The following is a 24533-nucleotide window of genomic DNA, read 5'->3' as shown; positions in this document are numbered from 1 at the left end:
AACTGAAGACAAAACAAATGTTCATCAACCAACGGAGGTAAATCACATGTGGTTCATCTATTCAATGGAATGTTATTTGGCAGAAAAAAGGAAGTAATGGCTACCACATGGATTTACCTTGAAAACCTTATGCTAAGTGAAAGAAGTCAGTCATAAAAGACCATATATTGCATGACTCCATTTATATGAAATATCCAGAATAGGAAAATCTATAGAAACAGGAAGTAGATTAGTGGTAGCCTAAGCCTGGGGATGGTGGTATCTGGGAACATGGGAGGTGAGTACTAAAGGGCATGGGTATGGGATGATGAAAATATTCTAAAATTGATTGTAGTAATGGTTGCACAACTCTGACTATACTAAAACCATTTAATTGTATGTACATTTTAAATGAATTATATATGCGTTATTATAGATTGTTAAAAATAAAGGAACCAGGAGCACCAATAGTTCAGGGTAAGAGCCTTTGATATTACTTAGTGTTATAGTGACTTTAGAAAAAAAACTTGTCAGCTGGAGTTAACTGATTTGAACAATTCAACTTCACTAGGCAATAAGCCTAGAAGAGCTTACAATGCTGGCAGTTAAATTTTTTTTGCACAATTTTCAAATGACTGTGATGTTAAGAGAATAAAGTCTCAGGTGAATGAAAGATACATGATGTAAAAAGAAAAAGGTCAAGTTGGTAGATAACTTTTTTAAAGATTTTATTTATTTATTTGACAGAGAGAGATCAAATGTAGGCAGAGAGCCAGACAGAGAGAGAGGGGGAAGCAGGCTCCCCGCTGAGCAGAGAGTCCGATGCAGGGCTCAATCCCAGTACCCTGAGATCATGACCCGAGCCGAAGGCAGAGGCTTAACCCACTGAGCCACCCACGTGCCCTAGTTGGTAAATAATGTTATTCATACATTCCATATTCTTATTGATTTAGTCAATTTTTGCTTAAGATATTTTAGGGTTCTATTATTAGGTGCTACATATCTAAGATTATTATGTCTTCTTGGTGTATCTGACCTCTTATCATCTGCAATCACTTCTTCATTTCCATATTACTTGCCTTGAAGTCCACATTATCAGATATTAATATAGACATAACAGTATTCTTATACTTAAGGTGTGCATCCCCCCCCCCACGTTTTTACTTTCACCCTGCCTTTGTCTTTGTATTTAAAGTGCTTTTCTTATCAACAACACAGTTGACGGTTTTTTCCCTTAAATGTAAAGGTTTGTTTACATTTAGTGTAATTATTGATAATGTTGGGTTTAATCCGCCATCCTGGAATTTGTTTTCTAATTTCCCCATCTATTCTTTCTCCAGTATTTCTTTTCCTTCCTTCTTATGGGTTAATTGAATAGTTTTTGTTTTGTTTTGTTTTTTAATATTCTATTTTGCCTTATAGCCCAGCTGCCAACTGTTTGGGTAAGTCAGGAGTTAGTCTTGCTCTTGAACTCAACCCCTGGCTTGTCTTGGAAGATCTCTCTCTCTTTTTTTTTTAAGATTTTATTTATTTGATAGACAGATCACAAGTAGGCTGAGAGAGAGAGAGAGGAGGAGGAAGCAGGCTCCCTGCTGAGCAGAGAGCCCGATTTGGGGCTCTATCCCAGGACCCTGAGATCATGACCTGAGCTGAAGGCAGAGGCTTTAACCCACTGAGCCACTCAGGCGCCCAGAAGATCTCTCTTGATCCTGCTTTGCATTTGGTGAAGGCTCAGTGCTTGTCAGAGGGATCTTATTCAGAGGTTGTCCTATTCCAAGCCTTCAAGGAACTGCTGCTTTGCACTCAGCAAAGGCCTGGGGGTACTTCAGGAATATTTCCCAGCCCTTCTGTTTTGTCCCAGCCTTTGATGTGTGGTGGTTGTGTACTAGGTGCAAACTCTGTGCAGGGAACTCACAGGTGGGTATGGAGTTGTTCTTTGGTTAGAGCTCCTCAGAACTCTAATTCCTCACATCAACAGCTATTAAAAGTTAATAAAGTTTTAGCTGGTTTCTCCATACTTCCCTTTTGGCAGGTTTATTTCTCCTGTCAGAGATAAAAGCAGGTAGGCATCTCTTTTTTGGGAAGAGATCATTTGTATGTGAAAAATAGTTCATTTAGGTTACTTTGCATCTCAGCTTTAATGGGTTTTTAAAGACAATTTATGAAGCTTGTTTTAGGCTGTGGTTATTTTTAAAGTGTATTTTTTTTTATAATTATATGGCAATGCAAACATTTTTTTGAGCATCTACAGCTAATGTTTACTTTTTAGTGGCTTATTGAGTGATAATCACCTAGTGTGGAATACCCAAGGATTCTGTGAAAGGTCAGTGAGTAAATGAATGATGGTATTTGCTTTAGGTATTAAGTCGCTGGTATTGGCCCCACATTAATATACATAATCTTTCTTATGGCCAGTAATACATACTTAATGATGGTGACCTACAGATAGGCTAGACTTTACTGATAAAGCATCAAAAGAAAGTATAGTGATGACGCAATCTTGCCTCATGAGCATTTATGTAGCCTTCTGAGTTAAAAAGAGATACAAATACATTCATAATTAATATGGCTTATCAGGATCACTTTAGAGCTGTATACAAGGTTTGGTCATACTCATTAAGATAATTTTGGTTTTATTTGTTACAAATAAAGCTTATTTTTTACACTCTGAGATGTTAAGAAAAAGACTTTATGCTCTCCTTGGTTTAGTTTTCATGTTTTGATTGTATTTCTTTTACCTTATATTATCTTTTAAGATTCTGTAGAAGAATTTTGTCTGGTAAGTGCAGGTTTACTTAATCCTATGCTCTCTGAAATCTAGGAGTGACTGGTACACAGAGGAGAGTCAGGCATTGAATGTTCGATAGATTTTTTTCTTTATGTAAATTCTCAAACATTCATAAAGTAAGTAGTGCAAGTAGAAAAATAAACTCCCATGCTTCTAATAACTGTTGACATAGGTTAATCAAGATCTTTTTTATCCTGACCACTTTATAAAAACAGTTGAGCGTCTGCTAGAGTATTTATTTATTTTTGATTGCTAAAATATTTTAAAGTTAATCCCAGATGTTATGTCTTGTTTTACCCGTAGATTGCTTTGCCTGATACAGAAAATTTTAAAACGTAATTACAGTGACATAATAGTATCTAACAAAGCTAATAATTTCAGAATTTTTCAAACCTCGCTTTTTCATGTCCTGTTTGAGTCCATTCCACTCATACCTGAAAATACCTGGGAAAATTAACTTACTTTGTTTCTAATCTTATTTGATTAATATTATAATTTCTAAACATTTGAATATTGACTGCTTCTTTTCTATGGCTTTCAAGAATCTCCTAGCTTCTTTTCTATTGCTTTCAAGAATCTCCTATGAAAAAATTCATTCTGAGACCAGGTAAATTTTATAAACAATGTATACTTGACCCCTTTATGGTGATTTATAAGGTATATAATGCAGGTTATAAGTAGCAAAGGTCTGAGTTTGGCAATAAAATGTTAACTTGGCTTAACCAAGAATTTCCTAAATTTATTTAGCCCCAGAACCCCTTTTTTAATGTAACCTCTATTAACTAAAATACATTTTGGAGAATATTATTTAGGCAGGGCATTGCTACCTCTGAATAGCAAAAACAGAAGCTGTTAAATTCATTTTTATTTGAATTAGATAATTATCCTCATGGAATAATCATAATCATGTAATATCTGTTTTTTCCCCTATAATATGCTTAATATTGATAACACAGTATAATAGGTTATCCTCTTCAGGATCTTACATTCTGAAAATCTTTAAAAATACTGTAAAAGCAAATCAAGTATGAGCATTTTGTTTTTTCATGGGATAGATATTTGCAAAAAAATATAGGTATACCTCACAACCCATCTGTAAAGAAAGATAAATGCATTGGTATTGTATTAAAGGGGAAGGTAGAAACAATATGTGTAGAAACGCAAGGAAATAGAAACCAAAAGATAATAGTGATCAATTAGATTATATTTTATTTGTGAAAAATTAGTTAAAAATATCTTAAAAGGGGCACTGGGGTGACTTAGTTGGTCAAGTGTGGGGTCTTGACTTCAGCTCAGGTCATGAGCTCAGGGTCTTGAGATTGAGTCTGGGTCAGGCTCTGCATTCAGTGTGGAGTCTGCTTAAGATTCTCTTCCTCTTCCTCTGCCCCTCCCCCTACCCCACTACCCTGCAAGGATGTGCACTCACTCTTTCTCTCAAAAAAAAAAAAACAAAAAAACACAACTCTTAAAAAGTTTAAACTCAGGCAGTAATGTGGAAGTTCTCACAAGTGGTTTACATTTTCATGTACTTTTATTTTTTAAAAAGATTTATTTATTAGAAGGAGAGAAAGCATGAGCAGGGGGACAGGCAGAGTGAGGGAGAAAATCCACAAGTAGACTCCCCGCTGAGTGCAGAGCCTGAAGCCAGGCTCAATCCTAGGACCCTGACAGTTTGACCTGAAGTGAAAGCAAGAGTCAGTGGTTTAACTGACTGAGCCACCCAGGTGCCCCTACATTTTTATGTACTTTAAAATATGTTCACTTCTTTAAAACATGTAAGCAGTTAACAGGGCCAAGTGGAAGCTAACTGCACAAGGGAAAACATTCTCCATTCTGCTACTCTTCTCACTGATACTATTATACATATTATACAGTGAGAAGAGATTCTACAGGTACTCATGTTCTAAAGGTTCTGCATCTCATCCTGATATGATCTAATTGACACCCATCACCGGCCCCCCACCTTGCCAACCCTCCCGAGTGGATTAGCTGGCTGCCCCTGTCTTCATATCATGTAAATGTGCAGACAGGTGTTTTTTCTGTGATGCCACAAAGGTGATTTTTTTCCATTACAGTCAAACTGCAACTTCAAGCAGAAGAGAGAGGGGTTGTGTCCATCAAAGGAGTATGTGCAAATCGCTATCTTGCCATGAAGGAAGATGGAAGATTACTGGCTTCTGTAAGTAATACTCTTTTTGTAAGTTTTTTTTTTTCTTTGTGAGTTTTGTTGCTGTTAATTTGCTAGTATTGGTATTTATTAAGGATTTTGTAAGTATTATCTAATTTAATCTTCATATTCACCTTATAAAATAGTACCACTTTCTCTATTTCATGGATACAAAAACTGAAGTTCTGCGTGAGTAAGTAGCCAGGGAAACACAGCTCACATGTGGTAGAACTTGGATGGCACTTGAGGCAGTCTTGACTCTAGAGCCTGAGCTCCAAGTCACTGCATTTCACTGACTTATATGCAAAGCTATTGAACTAGAGTTGTAAAAAAGAATTTTTATATTGTGCAGTTGTTTGAAGATCAGTGGGATGGATATATATACAATTTTGAGTATCAGTTTTTAAGTTTCTTCTTTCAGATTTCACGTGCAAAATGTTTGCAGTATAGAATAAAGCTGAGGAAGTGGATTCTTAACCTAGATACTGATAGGGGCACTGCCACATATTAGCTGTGTGTTCTTGAGCAAATTATTCTGAGGTAGTTTGCTTACCTATAAAACAGAGATATGGCGGGGAGCCTACTTGTGATCTGTCTCTCTCTGTCAAGTAAATAAATAAATAAGAAATTTTTGGAAAAAAAAAACAACAACAGAAATAATAATGATCCTATCAGCATAACAAAAAGCATGGAGGACATGGGGAGTTAGAGAGGAGAAGGGAGTTGGGGTAAATTGGAAGAGGAGGTGAATCAAGAGAGACTGTTGACTCTGAAAAACAATCTGAGGGGTTTGAAGTGGCGGGGGTGGGGTGGGAGGTTGGGGGAACCAGGTGGTGGGTATTATAGAGGGCACGGATTGCATGGAGCACTGGGTGTGGTGAAAAAATAATGAATACTGTTGTGCTGAAAATAAATTAATTAATTTTAAAAATAATGATTTTATCAATATGAGTTTTTGTGAGGACTAAATTAGATAATTTATATCAAATGCCAAAATCCAGGTCATGCATAATAAGTCCTCAAAAGCTTTACTTCCTCTTCCTTTTCTCCTTTATATATAAGCTCATTCAGGACAAGGACTGCATTTTTTTACTTTTTATCACAGCCAGTGAGGAGTATTAGCTCCTGGCTAGTATTCTTTTCACTATGGCAGCCTCCTTGTCAACCCCACATTGTCATTAGAAAAGGATTACATGCCTGTTGGGCAGACACAATACATGGGAAATACTGCAGAGAAATAAACCAGTCTCTGGGGCAGTAGATGGGACATTTATGTAAAAATGTGTGTGTGTGTGTGTGTGTGTGTGTGTGTGTGTGTGTATACACAAACCACAGCCATGATACCAATACCATTGGCCAGTTACCATTGGCTATAACTTTCTCCCATTAGAGATCCAATATTAGAGAAGTTGTGGTATTTTAAGCTATACAGAAGTCATGGTCTCAGGGTCCTGGGGATGTTTACTACATAGTTGTAATTGTGGGTCTGGAACTTGGAAGAAGGTCTGTGTCCATATACAGATTTGGGTGTCATCAGCACATAGAGAATAGTCAAATTCAGGAAATGGATGTGGTTCCTGGGCAAAAAATACAGTCCCAGAAGATTGACTACTTGGGACTTGTACTGTTCTTGTCTTTTTTCCTACCAGTCTGTTGTCAACTTAAAGCATGATGTAATATGTTAGGAATCTACCAAAGGAGCATTTTAAATATTTCCAGGACAGTGAATCAGTAATTTTGGATGACCTTGAGTTTGTTGAGAGGAGAGTTTATTCCTACTCTTCTCACGACAGGATGTGACAAAACACATGTAGTGTGAATCATGATGGCTTCCTCAAAGGCTTGGTGTTGTTTTGCCTATTGTCAAACAGTGAAGGTGGTGGAGAAAATAAAGGAGATGCATATCTTTGCTTTTGTTATGACTAACTGTAGACAGTACTAGTCAAGTGCTTTTAAAGCTCTCACTTTTCTTCTTTCTTAATCTGGCTCAGTGAATGATTTGAAATTCTTATCCTGTTTTCCACTTACTGAGATTAGAAGATCCAGTAACCTGGTAATCACGGTGGCCTGTAAGATACTCATGGGAGGGATTCTTTATCTCCAGAACATAGGCTGGAATTTATGTTCATCTGTAATGATGAAAAGCTTCATACTTGTCAAAAGTGATGAAAACAGAAGGTACTCTACTTTAAAGCGCATCTCTGAAACTACTGGGGTCCGTAAAAGAGGAGATGAATTTAGAACAATATACATGAAAACTGAACTGTCTTCTCATTCTTACAGAATTCTCTCCAAGTTAGAATTAAGGGAATCGTGACTTCTTCTCTTGGTATATAGTTGTTAACTTTCCAAACTGTTTTTCCAAACTTTCAGAAAGTTTTTTTTCCCCAAAATGTTGAATCTGTGCCATCAGAAGTGGAAAGTGCTCTGAAAGAAAGTGTTTTATAGTTTCTTCCTTAACTTAGCGGGACCTTTCACAAGCTTAAGGTATTTTATTTAGTCTTAAATATGTTTCTATCTCTTTGGATATATGCTAATTCATATATAATACACCAGATTCCCTTCAAGTTGACATAGTAAGTTACTTTAGCAGTGCTTAGAAATTTATCACAAACTATGTAGGAACACATAAATAGAAAATTCGGGATTTATCAATTTCCTTTGAGCATTGGCACCAGCCAAGATTCAGTTGTTGTCCTTCCTATCATAGGCTCTATTCTTGCCAAGTTCAAAAGTTAATCTCCAGTCTTACCTAATTCAGTGTATGTGGCTTGCTTCCTTGACTTTTCAGCAGCAGTCCTCTCTCTTTCAAATTAGTCTGTCAGTTTTCAGGGGAGAAGTGCCCCTACCATCAAGTCAAGGTTGGTGGGTCAGTGACATATTTCTCTCTGAGTCAGATCCATAGGCAGGGAGCTGTTAACAACAGCAACTTTTAGGCAAAGAATTAAACGTCTTGACCCTTGGCTATTAGTATTATCTGTGCCAGACATTTAATGGGTTTAGACGAATTACTGATGGTAAAAGATACCATCGCCAGGGATGTCAGCAGAGACCTCACTCAGGTGACAATGAGAAGAGACAGCTAGCATATAAAAAGCCAAACCAGAACAAAAAAAAAAAACCTAATAGCAATTTTTGGTATAAGTCCAGTATTGTGACCACTAGCCATCGTGGGAATGCAGATGCCCCTTATAACCTGAGAAACTGGGGTTTATGAACTTGCACTTGCCATAGGCATAATTCTTTCCACTCTTCTACCTGGCCCCATTTCAGACTGTTGTGTTATGGCATATCCCTGGATTCCTCTGCCTTCTCCCCTGTTTATGATTCCTGCAGTGATTTGCAAAACATTCTCATTTCCTTTGGACATGTAAAATATTTTGGTTTCTAAGAGTCATGTTATGTCGATTGCTACCAATTGAGAGTATGAAACAAGACGGGTTTTTTCCTCCAATACCTTCACATAGTAATTGTGAAGACTAAGGAACCCTCACTGTTTGAAAACATTTCTTAAGGGTCTTTCCCCCACCCCCTTTTGAAACTAGAAAATCCAAAAGTTTAAAGAGTAACTATTTTTAACTGCCAAAGCCTATAGTTAGAGGCTGAACTTGAGTAGTTTTTTAATATACAACAGACTCTTACTCCTTTCCATAGCGGGATAAACTTTGGTGCCATGAACAACAGAGGTCCAGAACAAATATTAGGATTTATGATTTCTTTTTTTTTTTTTTTTTTTTTTAAAGATTTTATTTATTTATTTGTCATAGAGAGAGAAGCGAGAGCAAGCACAGGCAGACAGAGTGGCAGGCAGAGGCAGAGGGAGAAGCAGGCTTCCCGCCAAGCAAGGAGCCCGATGTGGGACTTGATCCCAGGACGCTGGGATCATGACCTGAGCCGAAGGCAGCCGCTTAACAAACTGAGCCACCCAGGCGTCCCAGGATTTATGATTTCTTATGTGTTCACAAAACTGTAGGTTTTTAAAACTGCATATAGTGAGGTTAACTGTAGTTTTACATTAAAGTCCCCAAACAACATTGTTGGCATTAGTAAAGAAAGTGTGCCTGGTCTTTATGTGCTAGAAAATTGCCTGTCTATTTCTCTATAATGCTATAGATGGTGATATCCTGAACAAGATATCTCAATATAGAAATGTGTATATAACTTGTGTGGACCATAATAGTGAAACATAGAAGAAAATGTATTCTCTGAGGATATATACATTTAATTACTGTAAAAGTAAAATATATTTTTTTAACCTATAGAATAACTTTCTTAGTTGAGGGGCCTTAAAAATGAAATGAGACCTACATATACAGCAAAGTAGGGAAAATAGATTTTTGAGGGCTTAGTTATTGAGACTGACAATATATACTGATCAGGTTTGTCAGAAAAATACAGTAATTGAAGAGGAATGTATATTATTTTTGAGAGATAAAACACTAGGTTAAATGCAAAGTTTACTACTTAATGAGGATTATTGCTTTTAGAAACCAGTCTTATAAAATTTTACACAACCTATATGCATATACAAAGATTAAGGTCAAATTTGCTTTTAACTTTTCACAATTTGTGTGTTTTATTTTGTTCTGAAGTAATCAACCCTGATACTTACATCATGTCTGTTTTTAATTCTCAGAAGTGGTGTAAGCAAAGCATTTTTGGATCCATGTTGAGCAAACTCCCTCATATGCCAAAACTGAAAAATCAAAGTACTGTAAAAGAATAAACAATCCAAAAAACAGAACATGGGGGAAGGGCCATAAAGTTCAAATCTGACATTTAACAGAGGACCAGATTTGTGCAATTGATGCGTAAGTGGAAGAGATGGTAGTGAGGAGGAGAAATTACCCTGCTTCTTATTTCTTTTCTCATTGTGTCATGACTTATGTAAATTTTGATAATCTGGCTGAAGTATTATTTGTCTTTACTATGAAGTTATTCTTTTTCGCCTCTTTCTACCCTGTAATTCTTTGGAAGTAAGTCATTGTACATGGGGCTAATGCTCCATGTCTATCTCCCTTGAGGGAGAAATAGTTACAAATTTGGAATTCTTTTGCATGAGAAATTTGTCTATTCCCCATTTATTTATTCAATCACTTATATCAGTATACACTCATGGGTGTTTATTTTATATTGTGGGTTATAATCCAATACTGTGTTATTTATTTTGTTCAAAATGTTTTTGCTATGGTCATTGGGAGCTTTTTTTTCAATTGGAAAAATTGGCTCCTATATTCTCTGACACACCCCCATCAATGCTGGGAGGATTTTGAGCACTTCCTAATGGCCTTCAAGATGCTCCACATTCATCCTCTATATTCCTTACTATAGTCTAGGATGAGCCATTTCTCTAAGGAGCCCTCATTGCTCTTATGGGCAATGGAATTAGTGCTCAGTTGGTACTCCCTACAATACCTGGTCTATTGGGATACATACCATACCAACAGGTTCTGCCTTCTCAGCCAGTTCCTAGTATTTCAGAGGAAAGCAATAGTACTGGTGATTAAGTGGATAATACATCATAAACCAACTTTTTCTTTTTTTATAGAAGTTACTTGTACCTTTACAAAACAAAGGGGAAGGAACGAAAACTTGCATCTGTGATCAATGTTCAGATACGTAAATTTACTAAACTATTACACACTTGAAAACGAACTACATTTTCAAAATGGTTTATGTTCTAGAATGTGGATTTACCATCAACTAAGATAGGGAAGTCTATGAGTGGGAACAGGTTTTATGGGGAAAGATGAGGAAGTCAGTTTTGGACATGTTGCATTTGAGATGAATATTGGGCATTCTAATGAAGACAATGTGTATTGACCACATACTATATGTGTCGGGCACCCTGGAGGCTGACAGAATATCCAAAAATCGACGTAGTTAGGTCTCCCTCTGGGGATTTAGCCTGTGAAGCTTAATGATGATCTTTCATGTTATCTTTATGATCATCACGATTTTTTGACTCTTTACTTGTGCTTGCTTCTTCTACTCCTGATCTTAAACCTGGAATAGGGAAGAGGAAGATTTTTATCATTGGCACTGAAAAGTGACAAAGTAACACAGATTGACTTCAATTAACATGAAAAGCAAAATAAATTTCACCAAAGGTAAAGTAAAAAGTATTGGCTACGGAATATCCACATCTTCCTAGGTGTGTTTCATGTTATCACACTTTTATCTTTACCCCACATGGATCACATAGCTGTGTCCTTGTGCAATGTATGCTTCTTTGTAATGCTACCTGTCATTTATTTGCATCACAAAGACAAGTTGCTTTAGTAATTTCTTGCAAAAAGTGGGCAAATTAGATAAGTTTATATATCCATTTTTAAAAGTTAACGGTGATCAAAACATTAAAGCCAAGTAAATATTCAGTAAAATTCTTATCCCTAGAAGCAGATTATAGGATCTAATACCACACCCTTTTTTTGGATGACTGAGATGCCTGTTACATTCAGATCATTTTCATTTTGGTTGTTATGCCAGCTCTTTTCATTGTTCTGTTCATTGATTTATGTTCTCACAGTTTGTGCCACTGTTTAGTTTATCTTAGAACTAAAGAATCTGGGAAAAGATTCAAGTCTTTTGAATGTGTGTTTTCCTAACCCTGAAGTTTCCTAGATTTGAGCTGGAATCTGGTAAACTCATTAAGGTTTATGTCATATACCTATGTATACATGTTGTATTTATATATAGATATAAATATGTATAAATTTACATGGTTTTCTATGAGTTTATAATTCTCTCTTCCTATCTAATATGAAAAATTATTTTTCCTTTCTTCCCTTAGAGTAAATAATTTGTTGACAACCACCCCCACCCCGACCCAGCACATTCCCCAGAGGCCAGTAACTATCATCAGTCTACATTCCCCAGAGGCCAGTAACTATCATCAGTCTACCCTGTGAAGTTGATTTTTGAACATTTACTTGAAATAATGTAGCAGCCTATTAGACTCCATTACTTGGAATAGTATTTCCAGGTCTAACTATTTGTAAAGCTAGCTACCCCTACCCCATTAATAGCTGAACTGAAATAAAAAGGGAGAATAGTCTCCTCTCCCGCAAGACACTGCCAGAAATCAATATGGTCTACGTTACTTATTCTCCGTTATCTACTTATGTTTTGAGAATTCTAATCATATAATGTTCCAGTTTAGTTTTTGGGCATTATATACGTTAGCTATTTCCTATAAAATATTGTTTTTATGCCTTGGAAATGGTAACCACTAGAAAAAAATTGCTATAATTTAAGGAATTGGTTCTGTTTCTGTGCGTAAAGTATTAACAAAACCCTCTTCTTTAGGAAGGTTACCTCTGGGTTACCCTTCCATCACTGGCATGGAACCCTGATAAAAGTAAAAATGACCCCTGACTGGTAACCTGCCTGTGGACTGGGAGGAATGTGGATGCACTATGAATACCAAGCTGGAAGCCACAGCTGTGGGCTTCACGAAGTGTAGTGTGCTCTTTATTAGTGGGTATAACCCCCTTTGTGAAAGCTGTTCACGGGGTGTTTCAAGTCTGAGGCAGTGCGGCTCCCATCGAATCTGTGTGTTCTTGCTGCCTAAACACCTGGTCTGTTCCCTTGGCGGGGCTGGTGAAGGTCCTTGGATTCTTCATCTGAGGAGGCGTTTGAAAGCTCTTCTGCTGACTTGCTGTGTTCCTTCCTGCACCCCACTGCTGGGCTGGTCTGTTGAATCTTGCAAACTAGTTTGTCCCTCTCAAGCGAAGAGCACTGCTGCTGGTTGAGCAGAACGGGCAGTATAGTGTCATAAGTATTTCATATGAAAATATAAAAGTAACTACTTATTTTTCCTTTATTTTTCAGAAATGTGTTACCGACGAGTGTTTCTTCTTTGAGCGATTGGAATCTAATAACTACAATACTTACCGGTCAAGGAAATACTCCAGTTGGTATGTGGCACTGAAACGAACAGGGCAGTATAAACTTGGACCCAAAACAGGACCTGGGCAGAAAGCTATACTTTTTCTTCCAATGTCTGCTAAGAGCTGATCTTAACGGCAGCATCTGATCTCATGTCACATGGAAGAAGACATATATTTTTGAAATTTGTTAATGAAATAAAAGAAAAGAAAAATGTGTACAGCTATCTGCTCAGTTTGGATGAATGGTCAGATAACCTTTTTATCTAAGAGTAAACATTTAACCATTGCCTTACTAAAGAAAAGCAACAAAAATTCCCGGAAAATGTATATACTTCCACCTTTTGTATTGCATTTTCCTTTACCCATTGAAGCTTACTTAGTGCTACAATCTTTTTCATACATTTGCTTCCTTTGGAAAGAGGCTTTTAAAATTTGCATGTTTTCATCAAACAAGTTTTCTTATGAAAATTATAAACATTAGAATATTAAAGTCAGATATTTAGTTAACCCCAAATGTCCACTACTTTTTATAGTACGGCACACATTATTCTGCATGTGCAATTTACTTAAAATTTTTTAAAACATGTAACTATGGATTTAATCCATTCCTGTCATAGTTCTGTAATTGGCTGGCAGTTCCTTGTGATAGAGTTTATAGAACAAGCCTGTGTAAACTGCCGGAAGTTCTTCCATGGTGAAATCAATCTTGTCAAACCCTTCTCTGTACCCATACAGCAGCAGCCTAGCAACTCTGCTGGTGATGGGAGTTGTATTTTCAGTCTTGGCCAGGTCACTGAGATCCATCCATTCACACCTTAAGCATTCATGCTGGCAAAAATCTATGGTGAATGAATGTGGCTTTAAGCGACAGATGATATACATATCTGACTTCCCAAAAGCTCCAGGATTGGTATGCTGTTGCCGAATGCTCAGGAGGGACCTGAATTCTGATCTTATACCAGTCTCTTCAAAAACTTCTCGAACTGCTGTGTCTCCTACATAAAAGAAAGATGTACAAATCAGTAAGAATCACATTTTTAGAATTTTAATCATCAAAGATTTTCAGATAAAGTAGCATTATCTAAAGGTTGAGAAACAAAAAACCATCCTAAGAAAGTGTTCAACATAAACTCTTTGCCTTCTGGACATCCTGAAACACCAAAGAATTTTCTTACCCGTGTACATCGTAGAAGCTTTTGAAATACTGAATTTTTCTTTGGCTGCTATGTGCAGGCTTACCTACCTGTATACTTTGGGAGTCACATTTTTAACTTCTTCTGGCTCTATTTCCCAAAAATTGAAAACACAGGTTCCTGCAGTTAATATTCCCACATATTTCATTATTGAAATATGTTTGTGATATGATATATATGATGATATATTTCATTATTGAAATATATCAGTTTGTGGTCATACATCAAAACCGCCCAAACTTATACACATCAGTATTGAGAAAAAGTGATTGATTCTTCCTCACAAGTCTGTAGAGCTACAGAATGTATTGAGCTGTGAACAGTTCAAATCCTTCCCGGTGATCCTGGTTGGGGCTGTCAAGCCTCTGACATCTAGAACAGTTTCATTTCTAACCATTCTGTTATGCTCCCCTAGTTATCCTGTCAGTAGAATCCCAGTATGGTAATTTTTGGCATTTCCTTTGTTCCTTGAGATTCCAAAGAACTATTTTGTAAAACTATTTGTAAAAACAAACTTGCATTAAGAAAGTTTGTAAAAACAAACTTTGTATTAAGAAAGGTTTTGTATTAATGTCTTGTAATTTACAGAATTTTATAATACGACAAAGGTTTCACATTTTATAAGGTTGGTTATTTTCAATATTATGCAAATTTCTGGAGCAGGATTTTGGTTGCTTTTCCTAAATCTCCAGAAGAACCCCCTAAAGGGGCTTTCTCTAATTTTGGGATGTTCTGTCACTGTCTCCCAGAGTGGTCATGAGAAATTCTTTAAAAAGCTGTGTTCTTTGCTCAGTTTGCTGGAAGCTTTCCAATGTCACAATTGCCACAGGCATAGATTTTTGTTCAAAGACCTCTATTCAATGCTGTGTCCTTGTTTGTCAAATAGAAAATTATATTTGCCTTCTCAGTAGTCCTACTGGTGAAGAATAGGCAAGGAAGGGGAAGTCAAGGAAAAAACAATCTCAATTTCCACATATTCTGACTATAGATTGTCTTAATTGCCTACATATGCTTGTGGGTGTGTCTCCTCCCCACCCCCGCCCCACTAAGAAACAGCTCTGGAAATATGCACAGGAAAAGCAAAGTGTTCTAAAATATAAGACATTTATTTGTCTGCCATTTTGAACTACATGCTGACTTCCCCTTCCCTTGAGGTTTGCCATAGATTAAAACAGTAAGTTCTAACCATGTTTAAATTAAAAACATGAAAGAATTTATGTGAATAAAAGGAAAACCTTTCTTAATACAAATAATTTTCAGCTTGGAATACAATATATGATTGTTATTAAATATGGTAGATTTAATATATCTGAGATTGTGGCACTAGTCTTAAATTTGCTGATTTCACTTAGCTATTGTTTAAATGTTTATTTTTTTAACACCTTGAAAAATGACCATGGGGGTTCTGTTAAACTTTTAGTACCACTAATCCAAAGTCTGGCATTTCATTTGGAGTCTAGCCTTTTTATGTATCATGGAGGCACAGGACAGACTAGTGAGTGGATCTACCCTACTAAGCAGTCACCTTAGCAGCTGATTGGAAGTCAGCACTGCCTCCGTAGTTTGATCAGTTTAATTTGAATCAGTATATCATTGGCTGGACTAAAAACTGAATGAGTAGATAAGTGCTTTTCCAATCAGGGTATGAGTGACTCCTTCCACCTCAAGATGGAAATCTTTACCCCAAGGTTTTTTTGATAAGAACTTTAAAAAAAATTTTATGCAGATAAACTGCTTTATTCTGTTGTACTTTTATTTTAATGTACTGTAAGCTGAACTGAAATAACATTTACTGTTTTATATGTTTAAAGAACCAAGAGGGTTTTGTTTTTATTTTTGCTGATTGAGAGCTATGTTTAAATATGTCACACAGTGTTTTGTTTAGTTACAGGACAGTGAAATGGAATTTATTTTGTTATTTCTATTTTGTAATATTTAACAATAGGATTAGGTTGAAAGAAAATAGGAAAGACTGTGCAGCTTGTGGGTTTTCCTGGTGTTTCCCTCTGATTCTGGTGCACTGATGAGCTCTGAGCAGCCCCCACTGCTTTATGGTCCTTTGACCATGCAGGAGATTCTCTTCCTGTCGATGGTAGTGAATTTTTTTAGGAAGGCAATTTCTCTGTTTTTAACCTTGTAGATACTTTTGTACTATTAGGGCATTATTTTAAAGCCCGAAGATTGCATTCTGTTTTGTATATGACCCCCTTAGTTTTTTTAAGCATTATGGATAAGAGTGTTTCATTTACCTAGTATTATCAAAGAATGACGGATTCCAAACAAATGCGTTTCCCAGTTAACTAGTGTTTCTCAGTTAACTAGTATTTACTACTTAAGAGCTAATATGAATGTGTGCACATTTGTGATGGCTCTATTCCGAAAGTATATTACATACTTTCCTAAATATGGAGTTTAAAGAAAATAATTTTGATAATTATTGGGTAATTTGACTTTATCCTTAAGAATAATCTATTGTGTTGGAAGACGGAAATGCTCTAATATAGACAGACATAATCCTTCAGAATTCTATTGTCAGTTATCATTTCTAGCTGTTTCAGGATTTTATCAGGATTTTATCAGCTTTAATTAGTAATACTCCTACACAATACAAGGAATGCCAGTGGCTGCTTTTCTTATAACTCCTCATGGCTGAATAGGTGGGTTGTTGTACCAACCACAAATACTTAATTCAGAGTTCACTTTTTTTTTTTTTAATCTGGACTTGAAGAGTTCTGGAGTATACTTAAAACTAAAACTACGCATACTTGGCTTGGAAATGTGTTTCTTCGTTTGCATTAAAATGTAAGTATCTTGAAAATTCACAAAATCTGAAAAAACTCAAAAGGAAAAAGTCAACTGACTTTTTGAGATAGCAAGATGCAGAGGAGGAAGCTAAACATAGCTCCTGTAGCCTGATTTTTGCCTAATATAAATTGGGTAAGGATGTAAGACATAAATTTAATTAGCTCACACACACTCTCATATATCACATAAGGGTAGTGTGAGATTAATTAGGTGTTCCAAAATAAATGGCCCTCTCTTTTAGCACTTGTACCACCATGAAATCTTTCTACGGAAGACCTAAGCAATGGACTCTAAGCAGAAGATCCATAAGTACCTGAAAACCAAAATTTGCTATGGATATATCTCATTGTAGTAAATTTACTTATGGTTTGTTAGGAGTTGGCTATGTACTGTGTATAGGGCATTTTAATCTGTGTAATATTTTTAAAAAATGAAGTTTCAAGTATATATACGTTTTCAAATAAAATATTTAAAGATAACTTCGAAAGTTGCCTTTATATATAAATGTTGGCTAAAGAGGGGACATGCATATGGAGGAAAAATCATGGAAAATTACAGTGATACCAAATGAGGCATCTATTGATTTCTTATGACGCAGACTGCATTTGACCCAGCCAAGGGTCAGGAATAGGGAGGAAAACTTTGTTTTTATTCTTTCTTCTATTTATTGTAGATTCAGTAACATAGAGTTCTTAGCTTATGTCCCATTTGTTTGAAATACTGAGCTCAGGAAGTTGCTTTAAGGAACTTTCAGTTGAGACTCACTTGCATGCGACATTTTATTACATTTTGGCTTCCTGACTATTTAAAATAAATAGTAGACAGAATTTTTATAAAGGGGAATTAAGTCACTACTGCTCTATAACTGAGTTTATAAATACTTATTTTGAAGTTCATTGAAAAGTTATTTAAAAGTTATTCATTTAAAAGTTATTTCATCCTTGTGTGGTGAAATGGTCAAGAATTTGTGTTTTCTTAAAGTTTAATTCCAGGAACAATATTAGTCATATCCAAAATCACCCTTAATGCTAAACTTTACTAATGTATATACAAAGCTTTTTATTTTCAAACAAATTACTCTAGAAGCAACCCTAAGCAAAATAGGTGGTATGCGCCTAATGGTATTTTTTTATACTAGTGAGATAAGTTGTAATATTACAAGTTTTGCTGCTAATTTTATATAAGCCCTGAAGTAACTTCTCTGAAATTTCTCAGTCTAAACCCATTAGAAAATTTAAAATCTTATTTTCAGCTATAGAGCAAACAAAGTAAACATAAATTTCCGAACATTTCCAAGCCAATTAAAAATATGTAAGGTATACATACCAATATCTTCTCCAGGCTCTGACAGGCCTCCTGGAAACTTCCACATATTTTTCAACTGCAATATAAAGTCAGAAAATAAAGTTAACATAGCTTCATTCACTAACACATACATAGAGACCCCACAAAATCCACCCATAATTGGTCAATGCGTTGAGAATTTATCTTTTGGTAATGGCATGCAAATTTCCTTCACCTTCCTTTTTCTACCCTTCTTCTTCTTGGGTGGGGGAAACTGGTTACTTAAGAAATCTTTTCCTACCTTTTTCTTCAGGAAATAGAAGTGGTTTTGTTTGGTTAATGTGATAAATTCTGTATGAATAAAACAGTGGAGGGAAATATCTACTGAGTTTGTGTAATTTTAAGAATTTTGCTGCTAGTTAACTATTAACAAATAGATGGATCTTACAGATGCTGCTATAAAGAAGTAGAAAATACAGTATAAATTTAATAACTAAAGTATGCTATTTTTAATTTTCACATTTATTTTCTGTATTGTGTGTCTAATCAGATTTCTCTTGTTCTGTGTGTTATGATTTTATATACATATGTAATTGCTTTTCATGGGTAGTATGAATAAATTTGATTAGTTTAAGCTTGAATTGTTTTCTGTGTTTGTGTGTATCATTTCATATTTTGGTGGAGGGCAGGTGGGAATATATGTTCTTAGAGTGAGAGCACATATGGAAAAAATGATTATAAATATGAAATGGCATGGGACAATATTCTGAAGGCGGACATGGCTTTCTTCCTATTACAATTCTGTTTTATATATATATATATATATATATATATATATATATATATTAAAATGACAAACCGCAGAATGAAAAATTATTATGTACTTGTAAAGGTCCTACAGTTTGGAAACTGTACACTTCAAGCTTCATTCATAAAACAGGTTTATGGACCTTTTACTGGTGTGCTTTTTGACCCACTCATTTCCTGGATGAGTGCTTCATAAAGAATGTGTCATTTCCCAACTGTTCTAAGTTGGAGACCAATGGCATGGTTCCCAGTTTCCACAGACTGTTGATTATGTGGGTATAGAATTCAGGCTTTCCATCCTTCCCCATCTGGCTCAGACTTGAGATTAATTTATAAAGCATATTTTATTAATGTATAAATATATCTCTATGCATATATCTACATTAATACACTGTCTTTGGGATTTTGTTATGAAATCGTTCCAGAAGCTATTTCTATAGAAACTATCCAGTCTTTTTCCTGATACAATGTTAGATTTCACCACCATAAATTCTATTTCTAACAGAAGAAATGTTATAATGGGGGCAGAAAATGCTTCCCCCAAACAATAACTTAAAATCTTTATCTAGACTTGACTATAGAGACTATTGATTAAATTATGAACTTACTAGAAGGGGAAAAATTGTAGATATAAGGACTACAAACAGTTTAAATTAATTTCATTTTATTATTTCATAAAACACAGGTATGGAAAGATTAACTATATATTTTTGTGGTACTCTGGCATTTTCTGGCACCACTTGAGTTTAAAGAGCTTATGTGATAAAAGCTTTCTTCTCTCTTGCAGAAAGCTTGAGCCTGCACTTAGTTCAAAGTGGTAGATAGAAAGGCTTAAGTTAAGTGATTTGGAAAACCTGGTTATGTTGCAGATATGATCAGTGGAGGGTTGAGTTTATCTTCTCACCTCTTTTAGTATGAAAGCAAACTTCCACTTAGGTCTTTTTTTGATGTTGTTAAAGATTTATTTATTTGGGAGAGAGTCTGTGTGTGCAGGGTTGGGGGAATGGGGGTGGCAGAAGGAGAGAGGCAGGGACAGGGAAAGAAGCAGACTCCCCTGAGCATGGAGCCCGACTCAGGGCTTAATCTCACAACACTGGGATCACAACCTGAGTCGAAATCAAGAGTTGGATGCTTAACCAACTGAACCACCCAGGCACTCCTTCCCATTTAGGTCTTTAATCCATTTTGAGTCTTTGTATATAGTGTCAAAAAGTGGTCCAATTTTATTTTTTGACATGTAGCTCTCCATTTTCCTAGCGCCATTTATTGAAGAGACTGTCTCCATTGTATATTCTTGCTTCCTTTGTCATAAATTAATTGAGCATATAATTTGGGGTTAATTAAAAAAATTCCCATTAACTGGGCTTAGCAATACAAATAATAATAACAGCAATTTCCAGGGAAAATGGTGGAGTAAGAGGACCATAATCTTGTCTCATCCCAACGCACACCTAGCTAACACAAAAAGTACCCAGCAGTTTGATGCTATTGCACCTCTGATAAATCCCTGGGAAACAGAAGGACAGCACCCAGCAGTCTGATGCTATCACACACCCCTGGCAAATGCCTGGTCTGACTCAACTCAAGCCCAAGGCAGCCCCAGACTGGCACAACAACATAGGGATCAAACTCTGCCCCCACAACAGAAGGAGAGAGCCATGCTTAGACTATTGCAAAAGCCACTCAATTACAACAGCAGGGCACATGGCAATACACATAAGAGACACCCCTGAAGAGTAAGTTCTGGTGAAAAGGGCCCTCCAGGACCTTTTCTTCAAAAGGCCACTACTTTCAAGAGCAGGAGACATAACTGAATTTTGAAACACATAGATAGACACAGGAAGTCAGACAAAATGAGGAGAGAGAGGAATACGTTCCAAATGAAAGAACAAGCCAAAATCACAGCAAGAAACTAAATGAAACAGAGATAAGAAACATGTGTGATAGAGAGTTTAAAGTAATGGTCATAAAGATACTGGACTTGAGAAGAGTTGGGGACCTCAATGAGACACTCAAGAGATAAAAAACACATGAAAGAACCAATCAGAGATGAACAGAAGAACTGAAATTAAAAGTACACTAGATGGAATAAATAGTAGACTAGAGGAAGCAGAAGAATGGATAAGCAACCTGGAGGACAGAGTAATGGAAAGCAATCAAGCTAAACAGGAGGGAGAAAAAGTAATAACAGAAAATGAACACAGGGAACTTAGCAATATTAGAGAGCATTTTAACATTCACATAGATGTCCCAGAAGAAGTGAGAACAGGGGGCAGAGAATTTATTTGAAGAAGTAATAGCTGAAAACTTCCTAAATCTGGGGAAGGTAACAGAAATCCAGATGCAGGAGTCACAGAGAACCTTTAACAAAAGCAAATTAAGAAGGTCCACACAAAGACACATAGTAATTAAAATGGTAAAAAGAAATGATATAGAATTTTACAAGCAGCAAAAGAAAGCAATTTAGAATTACAGAAATTAATGCACAATATAGCAAGACCAGACACTCCTTCTCCATGTACCACTACATTTTTCTTAGTAACACCTACTACCAACTTACATATTATTTATTCATTTATTATTTGTATCTTATTCATTTGAATTTAAGATGTAGAAATTTCACTTTGTTCACTAATGTTTGCTTAGTGCTTAGAACAGAGCCTGCAAAATAGTATATGTAGTATCAGTAATCTTTAGTGAATGAATGCATAGGCTCCTACTATTAACTTAGTTCTTTAGTCACTGTTAAGTTTTTTATTTCAAAGGATTGGCATATATAGATAGGAAAGGAGAAAGGATGAGTTTTAAGGGTCATTTTTGGATTTGTGTTTCAGTGTATGCATATGCTTGGGGTGAAGAAGGTTAAACTTTCCTGTACAAGAAACACTTTGCACTATTCCTAGGGAGAATGAGGCACTTAAGGGAAAGGAGAAAAACTGGCTCAGATGTCTGAAAATAATCCTATTATTTATGGTTAATAGCTATCATTCATGCTTAAATTCCACTTAATACCACAATTACAGAACTTAGATATGATTCAGTGTCTCACTTTGCAGTTTTTATTATAATACTGAACTATACACAAATACTGTTTTTATATTTTATTGCTCAAAAGATACTGTCATAACTTTTAAAAAGAGGTAAAAACCCTAAGCAGGAGTATCATTCCTACTTAATTCATAAGTCTTAAATAATTTGAATTTGTCCTATTAGCAGAGGGGGATCACAGATTCTGAAAAGTAGCACTTTCTCATTCTTAACCAATCATTAGCAAGTTTGAAAATCAGCAAATGAAGAGATTAGAAGCTCAGTGTTATCATTTACTGGCTCTCTAACTTACTTGTACCTTAATCACCTGGGGGTGCTTCTTAACACAAAATTGCTGAGCAGCATCCCCAGCATTTCTGATTCATCAGGTCAGGAGTGAGGCCTAAGAATGTGCATTTCTAGTAAGTTGATGCTGCTATTGTCTCTCAGCTCCACCCTCCACGCTCTTCCTTCCCTCCTCCAATACTGGAGCTGGGACCCATCCAACCAGCCTCTGCTTTGCCAGCTCACTCCTTCTGAGGCTCCAGGAACAAACTGCAAGGCTGGAGCAGGAAGAAGGGACCAGCCCTTTCTGTCTGCCTCCTCCGGGCTTTCCATACGCTGGTGGCTCTGGATTGCCTTACTTAGAAACGCCACTTCCTTCTGGCAATAGCAGTTCCTTTCCAGAGCATCAGCCAAATGCAGTTTGCAATTCTCCTAGAATTTCCAACATAAACTTCACTGTGCACCCCTTCCCCAGAGCCACCAGCCAGCTGAAGCCTCCTTTTCAGGGGTGTGGATTCTAGGCCTTTTGAGTTCAAAGATACCAGAAGCAGCTGGATAGCATTTCTTATTTTGCATTAGCTATGTGTAGCCCCAAATGAAGGGTCATATAACCCACCAGAATGGCATAAAGATTACTTTAAACTGAAGACATCTGAGATATAGCAAGATGAAGAAAGAAGCCTTTTCTGAGTTGCCCTTATCTGGTTAAAGGCAGAACTTTCTGAAAAGAAGCTGCCATACACCCCTTGCTGCCAGCTTCCAGCCAGGAAGGAAACAAATGTTTAGCACTCAGATGGGCCACAGCGTAATCAAACATCAGAAGCAGCCATATATATTTAACACAGAAGTCCTATTTCTCACTTCCCCTTTTCCTGATATACAAACCTCTACTCCTGATTGTTCAGGGAGTACTCCCCAAACTTTCATATTAATCTGCTGTCAGTTAATTCACAGGCTCCTCAAGCACCTAAGCTGGTAGAGGAAAAGTTCTTCGTAAGAGTACTTTAAGACTTAACTCTGGTTATGTTTCCCAGCCCATGAAATGAGGATGCTAATAGGTTGCTATGATGTTTAAAGTAGCTACATAACATAGAGCACAAGTCATAATCTTTTCACTGGTGTAGGGTCAAGCCTCAATTCTGATGACTGCTGATTAATCAGGATAGTGGCTGCTGAAAACTGGGGTAGTTGTGGCAATTTCTTAAAAGAATAAAAAAGTTTGCTATATCTACTGACTCTTTCATGAATGATTTCTCTGTAGCATGAGATGCTGTCAAATAGCATTTTGCCCACAGAACTTTTTCCAAATTGAAGTCAATTCTCTCAAACCCTGCTGCTGCTCTATCAACTAAATTTATGTAATATTCTAAATCCCCTATTGTCACTTCAGCATTCCTCAAAGCATCTTCACCAAGGGTCCATTCCATGTCAAGATTCAAGATGGCTACATAAACAACAGATTTTCAATGTAGATGAAAAATTCTTATATTGGAATATTTTCAATTTGCCCAGTCTATCAGAGGATTCAGTAGCTATGGCAGCTGTAGCCTTAAAAAATGTATTTCTTAAATAATAAGACTTGGAAGCTGAAACGAATCCTCGATCCATGGGCTACACAATGGATCTTGTATTAGCAGGCATGAAAACAACATGCATCTCATTGTACATTTCCATCATAGCTCTTGCATGAACAGGTGCACTGTCAATAAGCCGTCATATTTCAAAACAAATCTTTTTTTCTGAGCAGCAATTTTCAGCAGTGGACTTGAAATATTTGGTAAAACTATGTTGTAAACATTTTACATTTAGACTTTCTTGCTCCATTTATAGACCACAGGTAGAGTAGATTTAGCATAATTCTTAAATGCTTTGGGGAGTTCCACCAAGATGGCAGAGAAGTGGGGGACTTCTTTACAACCGGTCCCTGAATTTAGCCAGAAATCTACCAAGCCACCCTGAACCCACACATGAAATCAGCCTGAGATGTAAGATTATATGTCTGGATCTCCACAGGGGCAGAGGATCATCAGTCAAAAGGTACACAAGATGTAGATGGGATTGTGCAGACAGATATCAGAGGATAAACAGAAGAGGGAGGGAGCCACCAGAAGCAAGCCACTGGAAAGTAATACACCAGTACAAATGTGCCCTGCACTTGGGGACCCACAATAGATTGGAGACCAGAGGCTGCAAGACCGAAAGGGACTGATAACGGGGCTCAAACAGAACAAAGGGGCTTAAGGGGCAAATGCTGGGGGCTGGGTGGTTGCAGGTACAGACCTAAGGCCATGGTCCAGGGACCGGCT

General features: G+C 36.5%; 2 protein-coding genes across 3 annotated transcripts in view; one reads left to right on the top strand and one right to left on the bottom strand.

The window, feature by feature from the left end:
- The window catches only part of FGF2 (fibroblast growth factor 2), a 65263-nt gene extending 46514 nt beyond the window's left edge, over positions 1-18749 (top strand). Inside the window, exons 2-3 of the mRNA XM_082727827.1 lie at positions 4843-4946; positions 12768-18749. Of these exons, the coding sequence (XP_082583953.1) occupies positions 4843-4946; positions 12768-12953 (290 nt within the window). The 3' untranslated portion in view covers positions 12954-18749. The remainder of the gene's footprint in view (positions 1-4842; positions 4947-12767) is intronic.
- The window catches only part of NUDT6 (nudix hydrolase 6), a 52989-nt gene continuing 41452 nt past the window's right edge, over positions 12997-24533 (bottom strand). For both annotated transcript variants that reach the window (XM_082727829.1, XM_082727828.1), the window contains exons 4-5: positions 18151-18205; positions 12997-13821 (exon numbers count right to left, since the gene is read on the bottom strand). In XM_082727829.1, coding sequence (XP_082583955.1) covers positions 13424-13821; positions 18151-18205 — 453 coding nt within the window. In that variant the 3' untranslated portion in view covers positions 12997-13423. The remainder of the gene's footprint in view (positions 13822-18150; positions 18206-24533) is intronic.

The sequence above is a fragment of the Mustela nivalis genome (assembly GCF_964662115.1).
Source record: "Mustela nivalis genome assembly, chromosome: 4".
Lineage (NCBI taxonomy): Eukaryota > Metazoa > Chordata > Mammalia > Carnivora > Mustelidae > Mustela > Mustela nivalis.
The sequence above is the reverse complement of the archived record's forward strand: the minus strand, read 5'-3'. Positions and strand labels throughout refer to the sequence as shown.